This window comes from Colobus angolensis, unplaced genomic scaffold, assembly GCF_000951035.1.
Source record: "Colobus angolensis palliatus isolate OR3802 unplaced genomic scaffold, Cang.pa_1.0 Scaffold2, whole genome shotgun sequence".
Taxonomy (NCBI): Eukaryota; Metazoa; Chordata; class Mammalia; order Primates; family Cercopithecidae; genus Colobus; species Colobus angolensis.
In genome coordinates, this window is record NW_012115154.1 from 8,153,652 (window position 1) to 8,168,757 (window position 15,106).

At 45.5% G+C, this 15,106-nt stretch overlaps 1 protein-coding gene across 1 annotated transcript in view; it reads left to right on the forward strand.

Annotated features, from left to right (window-relative positions):
• Nucleotides 1-15,106, forward strand: part of TBXAS1 (thromboxane A synthase 1 (platelet)) — a 200,792-nt gene that overhangs the window by 116,318 nt on the left and 69,368 nt on the right. Inside the window, 5 exon segments of the mRNA XM_011941284.1 lie at nucleotides 7,332-7,400; nucleotides 7,402-7,473; nucleotides 8,156-8,244; nucleotides 10,277-10,425; nucleotides 12,449-12,579. Coding sequence (XP_011796674.1) covers nucleotides 7,332-7,400; nucleotides 7,402-7,473; nucleotides 8,156-8,244; nucleotides 10,277-10,425; nucleotides 12,449-12,579 — 510 coding nt within the window.

Sequence of the window (15,106 nt, forward strand, 5' to 3'; positions counted from 1 at the left end):
TTTAAATACCTTCCCCCACCCCCAGCAGCTGACCTTTACTTATTCAGAAAACCCTCCCCTGACATCAGCCCCAAAATACTGCCCGCAGGTCCATCAAGGGCCAAATCAGATGAAATGTTCAATTTATAAAGGTCAACAAATATTTATTAGTTCCTGCTTTTAAGGAGTTTATAATGTAGAAGAGAAACAAGGTACCTAAATCACTGCATTATTACCAATCATGGAAGGTGGTGACAGAGCTGGGGTCCTGCTTTGAGCATCAGAAACCGCTTTGGTAGGGAGGGAGCAGCGAGTGGCACTGGAATTGAGCCCTGAAGATTTTGCTGTTTTGACAGAGGGAAAAGGTGCATTGCAGGTGGAATGAGCTGCAGGAATCAAGGCATCTGGACAGAAAAGTACAGGGTGTGTTCAGGGAATAGGGGAGTACAAATTGGCTGGAACACAGAGTACATGTAAGGGATTAGTGAGAGAGAAAGCTGAAAAAGTAGGTTGAGGCACATAGAGTTCACTGTTCTGTGCCGAGGGAGTGTTTGGTGCGCACTTCACTAGAGCTCGAGGAGCTATTAAATACTTGAAAGTGAGGGAGTAACCTGCTCAGAACTCTGTGTTAGGAAAAAGGGTTCCATTTCAGCTGTTTAGCCCCCAAGCCAGCCATTTCCCAGACCCATGGGGCAAATCTTTCTGGTGCAGATGAGGGGAACTGCGAATTGTCTGGAGGAGTCTCCCCTTTGCAGTAGCCCCAAGTAGGGGCAGGCTCCCAGGGGCCATGTTATGACATCAAGGCAGCAGTGCCCCCTGTGGCTCTTCTGAGTCCTTCTTCACGTGTGGATCAACAAGTCACCCAAGCTACACGCCATCAATGTTTGGGGATCATCTCTGTTTAGATGAACAGGGTTATACAAAAGAAACCCTCTCCTTCCCTCTCTCTGTGTAGGAAATATATTTTCCCTAGCACTCAGCATTGTCCAAACTTTCAGGAACTCCAAAGGCTTAAAGATGGTGGGTTTTCTCTTTCTCAAGTTTATGACATAAGATCTGCATAGACTGACCTAGAAGTGAATAAACTAAGGAGCAAAGGAAATGTGGAGCCTGATTTTGGTGGGACAGCAACAAGCCAGCAGTCAGGAGATCTGGGCACAATTTGAGCACAAAAATAACCAGATTCTGCCCTTTAGGTCCCTATGTGTTCTGAAGCTGATGTGTCAAAGAGATGACAAAAGGCTTTCTTAGGAATGGGATGTGTTGCTGAAAGTACATGGACCAGTGATCTGACACTTTCCTGCGCTGAGCTAGGAATTTGGCTGCTGTCTCCATGGCCTCAAGCAACTGTCTCAACCTGATGCTTTGTGACCTCCTTGGAATCCAGTGGAAAGGGACATTATGGCTCATTACGATCAGTCTTTCATTTAGGGGTGAGGACCCACATTCAGAGAGATTCAAATGCCAGGCCCAAAGTAACACATAGGACCAGCATGAGTCTCAGCTTTCTCCTTCAGAGCAAACCACACGGTATTCATGCTAAGAGACAGTGCTTCAATCTGTTTATGTTTCTTGGATACCTTCTATGTCAAGGCTCTTTTTTCTCAAGAAGCAAGATGACAACCATATTTCAGGTGACAGGTAGCAACACCTGAACTAGGAGGTGACTGAGGAGATAAAGATGAAGGAACAGATGCAAGAAAGGAAGCAATGTTAACGTGATGAGGTGAGAACAGATGGCTCCAATGGGGAGTTGTCCCTGAGGAACAAGAAAAGAGGAGAGAATGATTCTAGTAGTCCAAACCAGTCTGGGAGGATGGATCCCTCCAGAGGACAACTACCGTGTTTGCACCACTCCCTGCCTTCTTTGCCAAGTGTTTTACATATTTTGTTTCTAATCTTTGTCACAACTCTGCAAGGGAGGTATTATTTTCATTTTTGCAGATAAGGAACTAGACTCGGTGAGGTTAGGCAACGTACCCAAGATCACACAGCTAGAAAGTGTCAGAGGGAGGAAACTTACTGATTTGCAGTGCCTTTGAGTATTTGCTATGCTTGGGGCAAGTATTCTCCAACAAGGTCAAAATCTTACACTCAAGGAAGGAAACTCAGTGATGAGATTCTGGGGGTCACCCAAAATGAGAGGAGAAGAAGACCTTTGAGCAGAAGCTCTCAGCCCTTCTTGGTCATTACTCTCTTTGCCCACTCATCAGGCCCTCCCTCCTTTTAGAATTCACTCTATTGCCCTCTGTCTGCACCTTGACTCAAAATTTCACAGACACAGTTGATAGAAAATCCATTAAAAAAAAAAACAAAAACCGGTGCCCATCAATGACAGACTGGATAAAGAAAATGTGGTACATATATGGCATGGAATACTATGCAGCCATATAAAGGGACTAGATTATGTCCTTTGCAGGGACATGGATGGAGGTGGAGGCCATTATCCTCAGCAAACTAACACAGAACAGAAAACCGAACACCACATGTTCTCACTTACAAGTGGGAGCTGAACAATGAGAACACATGAACATAGGGAGGAGAACAACACACACTGAGGCCTGTTGGGGGGTGGGGGGAGGAAGAGCATCAGGATAAATAGCTAATGCATGTGGGGCTTAATACCCAGGTGATGGGTTGATAGGTGCAGCAAACCACCATGGCACACATTTACCTATGTAACAAACCTGCATGTCCTACACATGTATCCCAGAACTCAAAATAAATTTTTTAAAAACTGAGTACTTTAATTATATAATAATCTCCAGGTTATACAGGACCTTCCTTCCTTCCTTGGGGAATTTACTTCTCAGGATGGGGATGGTGATTTCCCCTGAAAGGATGGTTACCACTGGTTACCAGAGAGCTGCTTGGCCTCACACTGGGCATCACATCTACAGGGACAACCAATGTGAGAGGTGAGAGGAACGAAATGGGAAACTTTCTCCCCTAGCTTGGCCGCTGCACTGTGACCCCTGTCTTAGTCAGCTTGGGCTGTCATAACCAAATACCATCGAGTGGGTGGCTTAAACAACAGACTTTTTTTTTTTTTTTTTTTTTTTGAGATAGAGTCTTGCTCTGTCACCCAGGCTGGAGTGCAGTGGCGCGATCTTGGCTCACTGCAACCTCCACCTCCCAAGTTCAAGTGATTCTCTTGCCTCAGCCTCCTGAGTAGCTGGGATCACTGGCACGTGCCACCACTTCTGGGTAATTTTTGTATTTTTAGTAGAGACGGGGTTTCCCCATGTTGGCCAGACTAGTCTTGAACTCCTGACATCAAGTGATCCACCTGCCTTGGCCTCTCAGAGTGCTGGGATTACAGGTGTGTGCCACTGTGCCCAGTCCAGACATGTATTTTCTCACAATTTTGGAGGCTGGGTGCCAGCGTTGTTGGTTTGCAGTGAGGCCTCTCCTTCTGGTTTGTAGGTAGCCGCCAGCTTGCTGTGTGCTCACAAGACCTGTTCTTTGTGCATGAGAGAGACAGAGAGAGAGGGAGAGAGAAGAAGCATGAGTGCTCTGGTGTCTCTTCTTATAAGGACACCAATCCTATTGGATCAGGGCCCCATCCTTGTGACTTTATTTAACCTTAATTACTTCCTTAGAAGCCCTAACTCCAAATACAGCTACACTGGGAGTTGGGTCTTCAATGGATGAATTTTGAGGTGACCGAAACATTCATAAATCCCTTTTTAAAAACCTGATAGCATTAATATTTTATCTGATTATAAGGGTAACGCATGTGCATTGTGAAAAATTTGGAATAAAACAAAAAATAAAAATCACTCATTATCCCATGAAGAAGATGAAATGTAACAACCAAATGAGTCTTTTAGTAAGATCTGAGTGATAATAGCATTGTGTATTCATCTGTGCATGTGTGTGTGCACATGCCACGTTTGCCTGCTTGTTCAAAAATCTAGGAGAAGAACTGCAGGGTTTGTGGATTGTATAAAGATTATGCAAGCCCATCAAAGAGAGCTTTTGTTTGTATGCAACTCATGTAAAAGTAAATATTCCGTAACTGCTGTGTAAAATGCAGGGAAGAAAACCTGAAATAATGGCTATTGGCCAACATACAGATTATGCTCCACTGTCTTATAATATTTTCTCTGCATTGCTTTTTAAAACATTTTTCATATTACATGCCCCATCTCATATCACATTAACCCAAATAAAAATGTCATTATCCATTCAGTTCGACAGACAGCAGGCAGAGCATAGCAGAAAATTACAGTCACGTCAGGCAGCAACAAAGGATTCTAGTCAAAGGCACGTAGAAGACCCGATGGTGGGCAGCTGGCCTGGGCTCCCTTTCGCACTGTCCAGGAATATGTTTGGATTCAGAATGGGTGGCCCCTCTTTATACACAGGGCATGCCTCTGAAGAGTTGTGTGTAAATCACATTTTATGTTCCCTCTCTTTTGTTATGTTAAGAAAGCTTCAAGCTTGATATCTAAAAAGACTTCCTTTCAAACAGCACATATATATATATATATATATATATATATTTTTTTACCATGTTACTATTCCTCTGAAATAAATCTAAAAGGTATTTAGATTTATGGGATTTTATTAAACTAGGGTTCACTTGTACCACTAAACTTATTAAGATAATTGAAGGAAGATAACCAGTAAAGCTAGTCATAAAAATGTGGCTTAGACTGTACTGACTTCTCCAACATTAAGGGTAGACTGAGACTTCTTGGAAGTTGGAGCCCAGAGGCCATTTTAAGTGACCCATTTACACACCCTTTTGTACTGATGGATTATTAAATCGATGGTTTGTGAGAATTTAGAAAAGCATGCAGTAGTCATGAAGCATCAACACAGAAATACTAAGAATAAATCAGGATAGTCATACTTATTTTTCTCTTTTGAGTGGACTTCCAGGTAGGTAGATGAGGTAAATCACATTTCTGTTTCTGCAAATCATTTGACAAAGTCTTCCCCAGCTGACTCATCCGTAAAGTGGTGCCTGGCTGAGTATTTATTTAGGTGCATGCACAGGTAGCCCAAGAGCCAAAAACAGAGATGATGAATGATTCTGTGGCTACCTATAATAGCTGTCCAGTGGAGGGCCACAAGGGTCTGCACCGGGGCCTGTCTACAGACTGACCAACTGAAGGAAGGCTTAGAAGGCACACCTACTAAATTTCAGATAGAATGAAGAAAGAATAGCCAGTGTTTCAGGTGATGGGATTTTTCTTTTCTTTCTTTTTTCTTTTTTTTTTTTTTTTTTGAGACGGAATCTTTCTCTGTCACCCAGGCTGGAATGTAGTGATGCAATCTTGGCTTACTGCAACCTCCACCTCCCAGGTTCAAGCGATCCTCCGAGTAACTGGGATTACAGGCACCTGCCACCACACCCAGCTAATTTTTATATTTTTAGTAGAGAGGAGTTTCACTCTGTTGGCCAGGCTGGTTTCAAACTCCTGAATTCAAGTGATCCGCCTGCCTTGGCCTCCGAAAGCGCTGAGATTACAGACATGAACCACCACACCTGGCCAGGTAATGGGATTTTAATGAGTGAACACATCTTTTGCTCCCCAACAGTGTTTAAACACGCCAGCGCTCCAAGCCTTGTGGCTTTATGAACAGCAAATCCATTTTCCCAAGATGGCCCTCCCTCCATGAGCCTTGGCAGCAGGGGACTCATGCATCTCTGATGCTCTGCCGTCTCTCTACTTGGGTGTGTTATGCTCTGAACGTTCTGCTCCTTGAGCTGTTGTTCAGCCATCTGTAGCGCTGTCCAGGCCATTGCCTCTGCCTTAGTTACCGCCTCCACGTGGCAGCCTTCATGCAGCCATTGCAACTCTGACCTACAGGACCCCCTCACCCGCCATCTACAGGACCCACTCCTTCAACAGAAGAGTTGGGTCCCTGGTGACACAATTCTTTCCTTACACCCAGAGTCTGTGGGACTGACTCAGAGGAAACTGCAGAGGAGAGGGGTCCTATAAAATTGCATGTCCTCCCAACATCCCGTCAATGGCCACCCAGCTGTCCCACTCTACCAGGTGTCTCCAGGCATCTGAATATTCCAGAGAAGTTCTGCTCAGAACACAAGGCAGGACAACTAATGCCTTTCTAATGAATGGGCCCTAAAAAATCGAAGTAGCAATTGTACATGGTTATCATCCATGGAAAAAGACCTTGTGGTTTTCATTAACCAAAAACTCAATATTTGCCTGCATTGTTTGTCTTCTTAAAAAGTCAACATAAACCTGGCTTTGCAATTGACGTGTAGGGTACAGATCTCAGGAAGTGATTCGTTTACCATACACCAGTCCACACTTGAAATACTACTGTGTTCCACTTATGAGGCCACCTTTAGGAGTGACCCTGATAAACATGAGAGCAATAAGGCAGGAGAGGTGTGTGCAAGCCATATGGTTCAGCCCCCCATTGAAAGGATGGGGACAGCCAGGCACAGTGGCTCACGCCTGTAATCCCAGCACTTTGGGAGGCTTAAGTGGGCAGATCACAAGGTCAGGAGGTCGAGATCAGCCTGACCAACATGGTGAAATCCCATCTCTACTAAAAAAAAAAAAAAAGAAATACAATTAGCCAGGCGTGGTGGCACACACCTGTAATCCCAGTTACTTGGAAGGCTGAAGCAGGAGAATCGTTTGAACCCAGGAGGCAGAGGTTGCAGTGAGCCGAGATTACACCACTGCTCTCCAGCCTGGGCAGCAGAGCAAGAGTCTGTCTGAAGAAAAAAAAAAGAAAGAAAGAAAGAAGGAAGGAAGGAAGGAAAGAAGGAAGGAAGGAAGGAAGGAAGGAAGGAAGGAAGGAAGGAAGGAAAGAAAGAAAGAAAGAGAAAGAAAGAAAAGAAAGAAAGGATGGGAACAGTTGTCTAGGAGAAGATGCGGAGCAGATAAGACAGGTACCTGCTGTCTGAGCGTTGAGAGCACTGTCACGAAGAAGAGAACAGAAACGAAACCAACAAAAGATTGTTAGACAAAGTCAGATTTTGCCTCAGTACAACAACATACATTCTGACAAGCAGATTAACTTTATAACTTTTCCCAGTGCCTCAAGACTTTAAGACGAAGGAGTGGGTATTACATAATCAGTATGATTCAATGATTCGTTCATTCACTTAACAAATAATTACTATGTGCCAGGTGCTGTTCTAGGTGCTAGGATTATAAAAATTAAGAAACAGACTAAAATCTCCCTGACCTTGAGAACTTAATATTCTAGTGTCAAAATTATCAAATCTAAACATAGATTACATTTTATGTCTTTCGCGAGAAATGCTCAGAACGATGTATTAGAGCACGTTGCTTTAGCTGTGATGCTATTCTACAATGGGCACCGAATAAAATGATGCTGCTTGGTATTTTCAGCTTGGCCTTTTAATCATGCAAGGGAGAATAAAAGGTCACATGGGTGGCCAGCAGGCTCCACAAAGAGCTCCACCCACCCACCCGTTTGTTGAAGCTGAGTGGTATCTATGTGGATCTTCATTACGCCATTCCACCTTTCTGTGTAGGTTAGGAATTTTCTAGCATAAAAGCATTTTCCTATTAAAAAAAAAAAAGAAACCTAACAATTGCGCTGTGTGGGCATAGGAGGCATCTTGAAGTCAAGGTTTTCCCAGTATTTGAAAGCTTAGTGGCTTAAGCACAAATGAATAACCGTCCATCAGGAATGCGCTATAAATAATTTCTGTGTTAAATAAGAAGTTGAAATGGATGACCTTAGGTTCCTTTGGATGCTAAGATTCAGTATTCTAGTGAAAGATCTAAAACACAATTGGAACATACAAGTGTAGACTCGGGTAATTCCAGAGACAGTGCATATGGATTAGGCTTTCTTTGCTCGTTAATGCGAACCCAATGTCATGAAACTGAGCACTGATTCTCAGTTTTGTCTAAGCACTTAATAATCGTTCTAAAAATTATTTCACCGTATTCACTGTAAATCTGTTCTTCTTTTTTGCTTCCAAAGATAAAAAATGCTTAAGCTAAAATAGACATTTAGAGCTATTGTATTTCATGAATATTTGCAAATTTTAGGATCTTCCTCTTGAATCTTAGTTGTGTGAAAAATATCTTCCAAACAGTGTTCATTTTCCCAGAAAGCACCACATATAACCTCTTCATCTGCAGCCAATTTAGGTGTACTCCCGGCATGGTGCCCTAATTACACCTTTGTTATCCATTATCAGATGACTCCCCTCATCAGCCAAGCCTGCGACCTTCTCCTGGCTCATTTAAAACGCTATGCGGAATCTGGGGACGCATTTGACATCCAGAGGTAAGGCTGCTGCATTACAGATGAGAAATCGAGTTTTTGAATCACTGCTTCTTGTAACTGTCCGTAATTGCTGGACAATTACCTTGGGACTAGCAAACTGTGGAAATGCTAGAAGCTCATAAAAGCATGGATGGACTGATTAATAAAAAGAAAAGAAACTCATTTAACATGGGAAAGAAATGTGAGCAGAGCCAGGGGACGTGCGTCTTGTTGAACCTGTGGATGGATCCACCCTCTGACCTCCACAGACCCAGGAACAGGCAGGACAGGCAGGACAGGCCTGTGCCAAAGGACAGGGAGGCGGGGGTGGGGGAAAGTTCAAGCATTTTCACTTCAAGAAAAACTGTGATGCACCTCAGCCCAGAAGCCGTGACTTAGTGGTGGACACCAAATTTAAATAACTGATTATCTGGCTTTTCATCATTTTGTAACTGAAAGATTTTTATTTTAAAAAAACACTTTTAGTCTAAGTTTGTCCAACCCACAGCCCGCAGACCACAAGCAGCCCAGGATGGCACTGAATGTGCCCCAACACAAATTTATAAACTTTCTTAAAATATTGTGAGATTTTTTTGCAGTTTTTTTTCTCATCAGCTATCGTTAGTGTTACCGTGTTTTATGTGTGGCCCAAGACAATTCTCCTTCTTCCAATGTGGCCCAGGCAAGCCAAAAGATTTGGCCACCTTTGCTTTAGTCATTTTATGCCAAATCATGGCTTACAGCAGATAAAGAATAAAGTGGGATGGTGAATCATCCAGAAATTGACTCATTATTATCATTGCTAATCAAATAATAACATAATCATCACCAACACTGGTATTGCACCAGTTTACACGGTCCTTTCATCCACATTCTCTCTGATTATTATAGGATGCATGAGTTGGCTAAAGATAAGGTGGCCTCATCAGCTGTGAAAGCAAAGTAAATAACCCTTAAGACCCTTAAATCGTCACCCATCAGGATCAGATGAAATCACATTCAGTAGTCGCATTCTTGTTTTCACTCTAGCAGGGAAACGTATAATCAATTGTAGAAATGTTTTCAATAAAAGAAGTGCAAATTTTAAAAGTCATTTGGAAATGTCATGTATTCCTTAATGATAAGTTAGTGGTTATAGAACTTATGTACAAGAGGAGTTAAGTGTGTGTCTACACTGAGAACAAAAATTGGCCTTTTAAATGTAAAAAGATATTAATAACCCAGTTTTTAGCTTTTTGGAAAAGAACTTAATCTGACTACTCCTATAAGATAACAAAAAGGAGTCATTCAAGTTTAAAATGGCCTTTTGAGGGGGCAGCTTTCCCATAGCCTAAGCGGTTAAATTTTCTGGAGCTCCTGCCAGATACTTTTCCTTCTGTTTGTTTCTAAAGTGCAATGTATGTTTTATGTAATAATATACAGATGTTCATGAAGCCTGCCTTAAAGTTTGCCTTGTATTTATTTGAGTGCTAAGAGCCCTTGCTTTTTGTTTATTGCTATTAAGAAAACTGTAAAATCATTAAGAGGAAGAGGGAGACAAAGTTAATAAAGCTAGATAATTAGGTTGTTAATTCATCAATGACAATTTGATGTCTATCAATTAATCATTAGATTCTGGCCTGAGCTGGGCTGTGCAGAGCTTTGAGTACAGTATGTGGGCGTTCGGTCACCTGTCTGCTCTCCTTCCTAGGGAGGAAAATGTAAAGTGTCCTTCTTAGTACTTGGCTGTGTTCTGGTTGACCGCGGCTGCCTGAAGCTCGAAGGTGGAAGAGGCGGTGCCCTCCTCCCCTCCCAGGTCTTTGTTTAGATGAGCTGGCTGCCAGGTCTTCCTGTCTCCTCCCGCGCTCTGCCGTCACTGCTCAGAGTGCCCCATCCAAGAGCCCCTCTCCCTCCACCTCACCACAGATCTGCAGAAGCTCGTCTTCCTTCCGGGCACATCTGCAGGGCTGGGCGAGCCAGTGTAGGCAATTCAGGCCCTCCTGCTCTGGAGTGGGGCATTGCGGGTAGCCCCTGCCAGAGTGCTTTCAAATCCCTGTGTTCCCATCTCCCGTAGGTGCTACTGCAATTACACCACAGATGTGGTTGCCAGCGTCGCCTTCGGCACCCCGGTGGACTCCCAGCAGGCCCCTGAGGATCCCTTTGTGAAACACTGCAAGCGTTTCTTCGAATTCTGCATCCCCAGACCTATCCTGGTTTTACTCTGTAAGTGCAGCTGCAGCCCGGGACGCTGCGATGACTCCAGCAAGTTGGGCAGACCCTATGACAGCTGGGGCAGCTTTGGGGGCTCTGTCCTTGCCACTGGGAAAGGGCACTCGGGGTGTTCCCCTGCAGAGGCTTTGTCTTAGGGAGCCACCGGGTTCCTCTTGCCACCCGCCTAGGGCCACTTATTCCCAATGCCATAGCGCTGGCATTGGTGGTAAGTGGTCCACTGCCATGGCGAGAACAGCGGGGACGCACCGTGTTAGGCACTGGGTGTGCGTTGCCTCACTCAGTCCTAGTAATCACCCTATGAGAAAAATCTTCTTGTCCCTATTTCTCAGGTGAGAAACAGGCCTAGAAAGGCCGAGCTGGGACTGGAACCCAAAGCCTTTCATTTCCTAGGGCCTCTTTCTTTCCTCCAGCAAAATCCTCTTCACAAGACTTCTCCACTTGAAGTCCAACACACAGAAATCCTGCGTGGTGGATGAGGAGTAGGTTACCCAATGCACGGGGACTGGTCTATTTATTTTATTTTATTTTTTACTTTTTTTTTTTTTAGATGGAGTTTCGCTCTTGTTATCCAGGCTGGAGTGCAGTGGCACGATCTTGGCTCACTGCAACCTCCGCCTCCTGGGTTCAAGCAATTCTCCTGCCTCAGCCTCCTGAGTAGCTAGGATTACAGGCATGCAGCATCACAACCAGCTAATTTTATATTTTTAGTAGAGACGAGGTTTCTCCATGTTGGTCAGGCTGGTCTCAAACTCCCGACCTCAGGTGATCCGTCCACCTCGGCCTCCCAAAGTGCTGGGATTACAAGCGTGAGCCATTGCACTGGGCCTTATTTTATTTTTATTGTAGAAGTGAGATTTTTGCCCTCTGGCCAATTCTAGCGTCTTCTTGCCATTATAGGAGCATTGACGTGTTATGATTGGTATTGATTATTGCCATGATTTCTAACCATTCTGCTGGGCTGGTAAATTCCGTTCATTTCTTAACCAGTTTCATTCCCATTTCTGAGCCAATGTCCACTGGAGCCCCTGTCACCGCACTGGCTCCACCCTGAAATCGTGGGCAGAGTCACTCTGAGTGTCCCGCAGTCTCTTCCTTCACCCTTTCCACCGCTCCTGGAGGCAACCCAGGCTGCATCTGCCCCTTGTGCCTCAACCATGACCCAGGCCCGTGGGGCAGGTGGCTCGGTTGTGCCATCCTTTCTATTCCTCCTCTCTGCCTCTGCAGGGCCCTCCTGCTGCTGTGTCGCGTTGGTTTGGACTCTGGCTCTTGAAAACGGGCCCGTGCATTCTGAGAGCATGTGTGTCTGGAGATGTTCTTCCCAGCCCAGCTCCCATAGAACCCGGGGCAGAGTGAATCCACCATGGAAACTGAGAAGCTGAACCCAGCCACTGCCCCTCTCCAGGGGAGATGAAGCGTCCCTGACCCTGGCAGCCCAGTCCCCAGCACATGGCAGCAAGGGGGCCCACGCTGCACCCAGGGGCCGGCAAGGGAGGGACCCACCGCAGCAACAGCCAGTATCCTTGTCAGCAGCTGCAGTGGCAGCTCTTGGGAACAATTCAGGAGGTCATTCTGGGGACAATTATCCACAAGAAAAAAAATTCAAATGACCAGAAAGTTTGTAAAAAGTAAATCAGCTTCTACCACTTGCTAAGGCTTGAAACAGCCTGTAATCCTTTCTCTCTTGATGAAGTACGAAGACCTTAAGCTCCATCCCCGGGACCTGAAACATTAATTTGTAAGGGTGAGCTTGACCTCTTGAGGGCCAGATGGAAGTGCAGAGTCGATTAATTGCACAGATGTTTATTGAGTGCTTACTATGTGCCAGGAATGGTGAGGAGTACCGAGAGGGAGTGAGACATCACCCTGCTCTCAGAAGCAGCAGTGCGGTGGGGAGGGCAGGACTCTAAAACGGCTCCAATTCCAGGCCCGCTTTCTCTTCCCAGGAACAGGCGTCTAATGGCCCTGGTTTATTATCACCCCCTTTTCAATGCCACTTTTGTTTTTCTCTTTCAAGTATCATTTCCATCCATAATGGTCCCACTGGCCCGGATTTTGCCCAATAAGAACCGAGATGAACTCAATGGCTTTTTTAACAAACTCATTAGGAATGTGATTGCCTTGCGGGACCAGCAAGCTGCCGAAGAGGTAACGTATTTTAATAGGACACAGCCTTGAAATGGAATGGAGCTGACTTTGGCATCACTGTCTCTGTTCTTTCCCTTCCCTCTCAGCCCCGCACATCACAGCGTGCTGTCCTTCAGCAATCCACCACTTACAACTTCCAGGGACAGTGGAGAGAACAGAGGAAGGCTGAGGAAGGTCAGACAAGAAAGGGAGGGTGGGACGGCAGAGAGGAGCCTAGAGCAATGTGTACGTCCTTTGACACGGACGGGTAGAATTAAAGCCGCCCCCAAAACTGTCTCTCTAGTGCAAGCATCACCCTAAGCACAGGTTAGAGCAGCCCAGAAGAATTTTCTGGGTAAATGTGCCCACATGCAATTTTCATGAGCACATTCTTTATATTGAAAACCCAGCAAGATGGGTTTTCATGTTCCAGCATGAACAGCATGCTTATTAGAGAGTTCGGCAACTGTCAGTCAACCCCACACGATTCATGTGAGACCTAGCATTTTCTTTCCTCCTTGCAGATTTACACTATGCATGGTACATAGTAGGAATCAAGTAAATATTTGTTGATTGAACTTGGTTAAAATAGAAAGAAGAGTTTTCAGTGGGAAGAAAGGCATTTCAATACTGGATATGCGTATGCATGTGTAAATCTGGGCTTTAAAGCCCTTGTCACATTAAAGAAAGTTACTAAAAAGGAAAAACAGGGCTGAAATGGCTTTTCCTTAGCTGACTCGTGCAAGATGCAACTTTAAAAGGGTTGTCTCAAAGACTGGATGGCTCAGAGGAATTGGCGAGGTCCAATTGTGAAGGCATTGGCCTGGAATGAAATCACGGGTCAATTAGTGGCTTGATACACTGGGCAGCCTTGGGCAGCAACCGTGTCCTGTGCAGCTTCACACCCTGAGAACTGTGCAGCAAACGTGTCTAGATCCAGAAGGCATGGGAAGGTATAGGCAAGCTTGCAGCCCCCTCGGCCCACACCACTGTGAACTCAACTCGCATGTCCTTGGAGGTGTGGGAAGAAGCAGCTTAACTGGCATCCCTGGCCCGGCTCTGAGGCCTAAAAGGACAGAACATTCTGATCCAGGTTCATGCGTCTCCGCAGAGTGAGGATGGAGCCGGGGAAGGAGGGATAAACAAATAACCATTTTCAACCTTCAACATCGCTACGAAGGGCCACCTTTTGAGAGTCTTCACACACACAAACACACACACACACACACACACACACACACACACACACGCATCCCTAGCCTGGCTGTGGAATCAGTCTAAAAAATTTAAAACTGTTGCACTGAATGACTTACTAAGAGGTGAGAGGTTATTAAAGATCCAATTACTGGGATTGCCTAGAGCTTTTCCTTTTATAAACTCTAGTGCCATTTGTTTCAAACAATGAGCTGATCTGAGAAAAGCCTCCCAACCACAAATCCAGGACAGCCATGTCAAGACAGAGCTATACGGTTACTAAGAAAACTTGCTTTAAAACCATCTAAAGCCTGTATACATTCCATCAAGCAGATGTGTGTTTGCGCAGTGAAAATGCGGCACAGATGTTAAAAGGTAAATATTTTTCTAAGCTCTAGCCGATGGGTGGATTAGACACCTACATCTATCAGGGTGCGTATTTTCCTTGGATAGGACCATAAACCAGCACCGTTTCAGTCCTCAGTGGGCAGTGTTCAGATAGCCTCCCTGATGCAGTGTGAAGAAAAGAAACCCATCTATACTAATGTTCCTCTCTAGCACACGGGCCCTGGAGAGTGGCCTTTCCTCTGGCCTCTGTAGCTGGAGGTTAAGACAGATTTCTGCAAGACTCTGACAGCCCTTTAGCAGCCTGTCTGGGCTGGGATAAGAGGAAAGGATGCTGGCTGCAGTTTTGCCCATGGAAAAATACCCAGTGCAGAGGTGGCTGTGCCCTCCCTCCCATCATTCCTCCTACACCACCTCAGCAAAGCCACAGCCAAGCCTCAGGGACCACAACGGTATCACACCCCGAGGAGTTTCAGAGGGACTGACTAAGAGGTCTGGGGGTCTCTGGGGTCCTGTGCTGGTATCCCAGAGCTAAGGGAGCAGCGGATGCTCACTTCCCCTGCGTGCCATTTTACCTGACCCTGCCCCAGCTCTGCTCCACAGAAGCAGGGCCAGTAGTGGGACCACACCAGCACCCAGACATTGACCAAGCGGCAGAAAGCAAGCTGGAGAAAGCCAGCCCTTGAGGAAGCCGTTTGAAAATCAGAACGAGCAGGGCCAGGGTGGAATGAAGCCACCAGCCACCCCTGACCCTTCACCATGTTCTTAGCTAGTACAACCCAGCAAGCTGATGGGAAGCTGAGGCCTTGCTTCCTTAGACTCAAGGTCTGTGGCACCGGTAGTCTTAACCTTGAACACTGCTAGGATCCCAGTAGGCACCTTCCAAAGTCACAAGGCTGGGGCACAGTAGAGCTGCAAAAGTGTCAGCATCCAAGATCCCCGCTCTAAAGAGCATGCACTTGTCATCAAACTCAACACACCCATCCTCCAAATGCATGCACTGCATTAC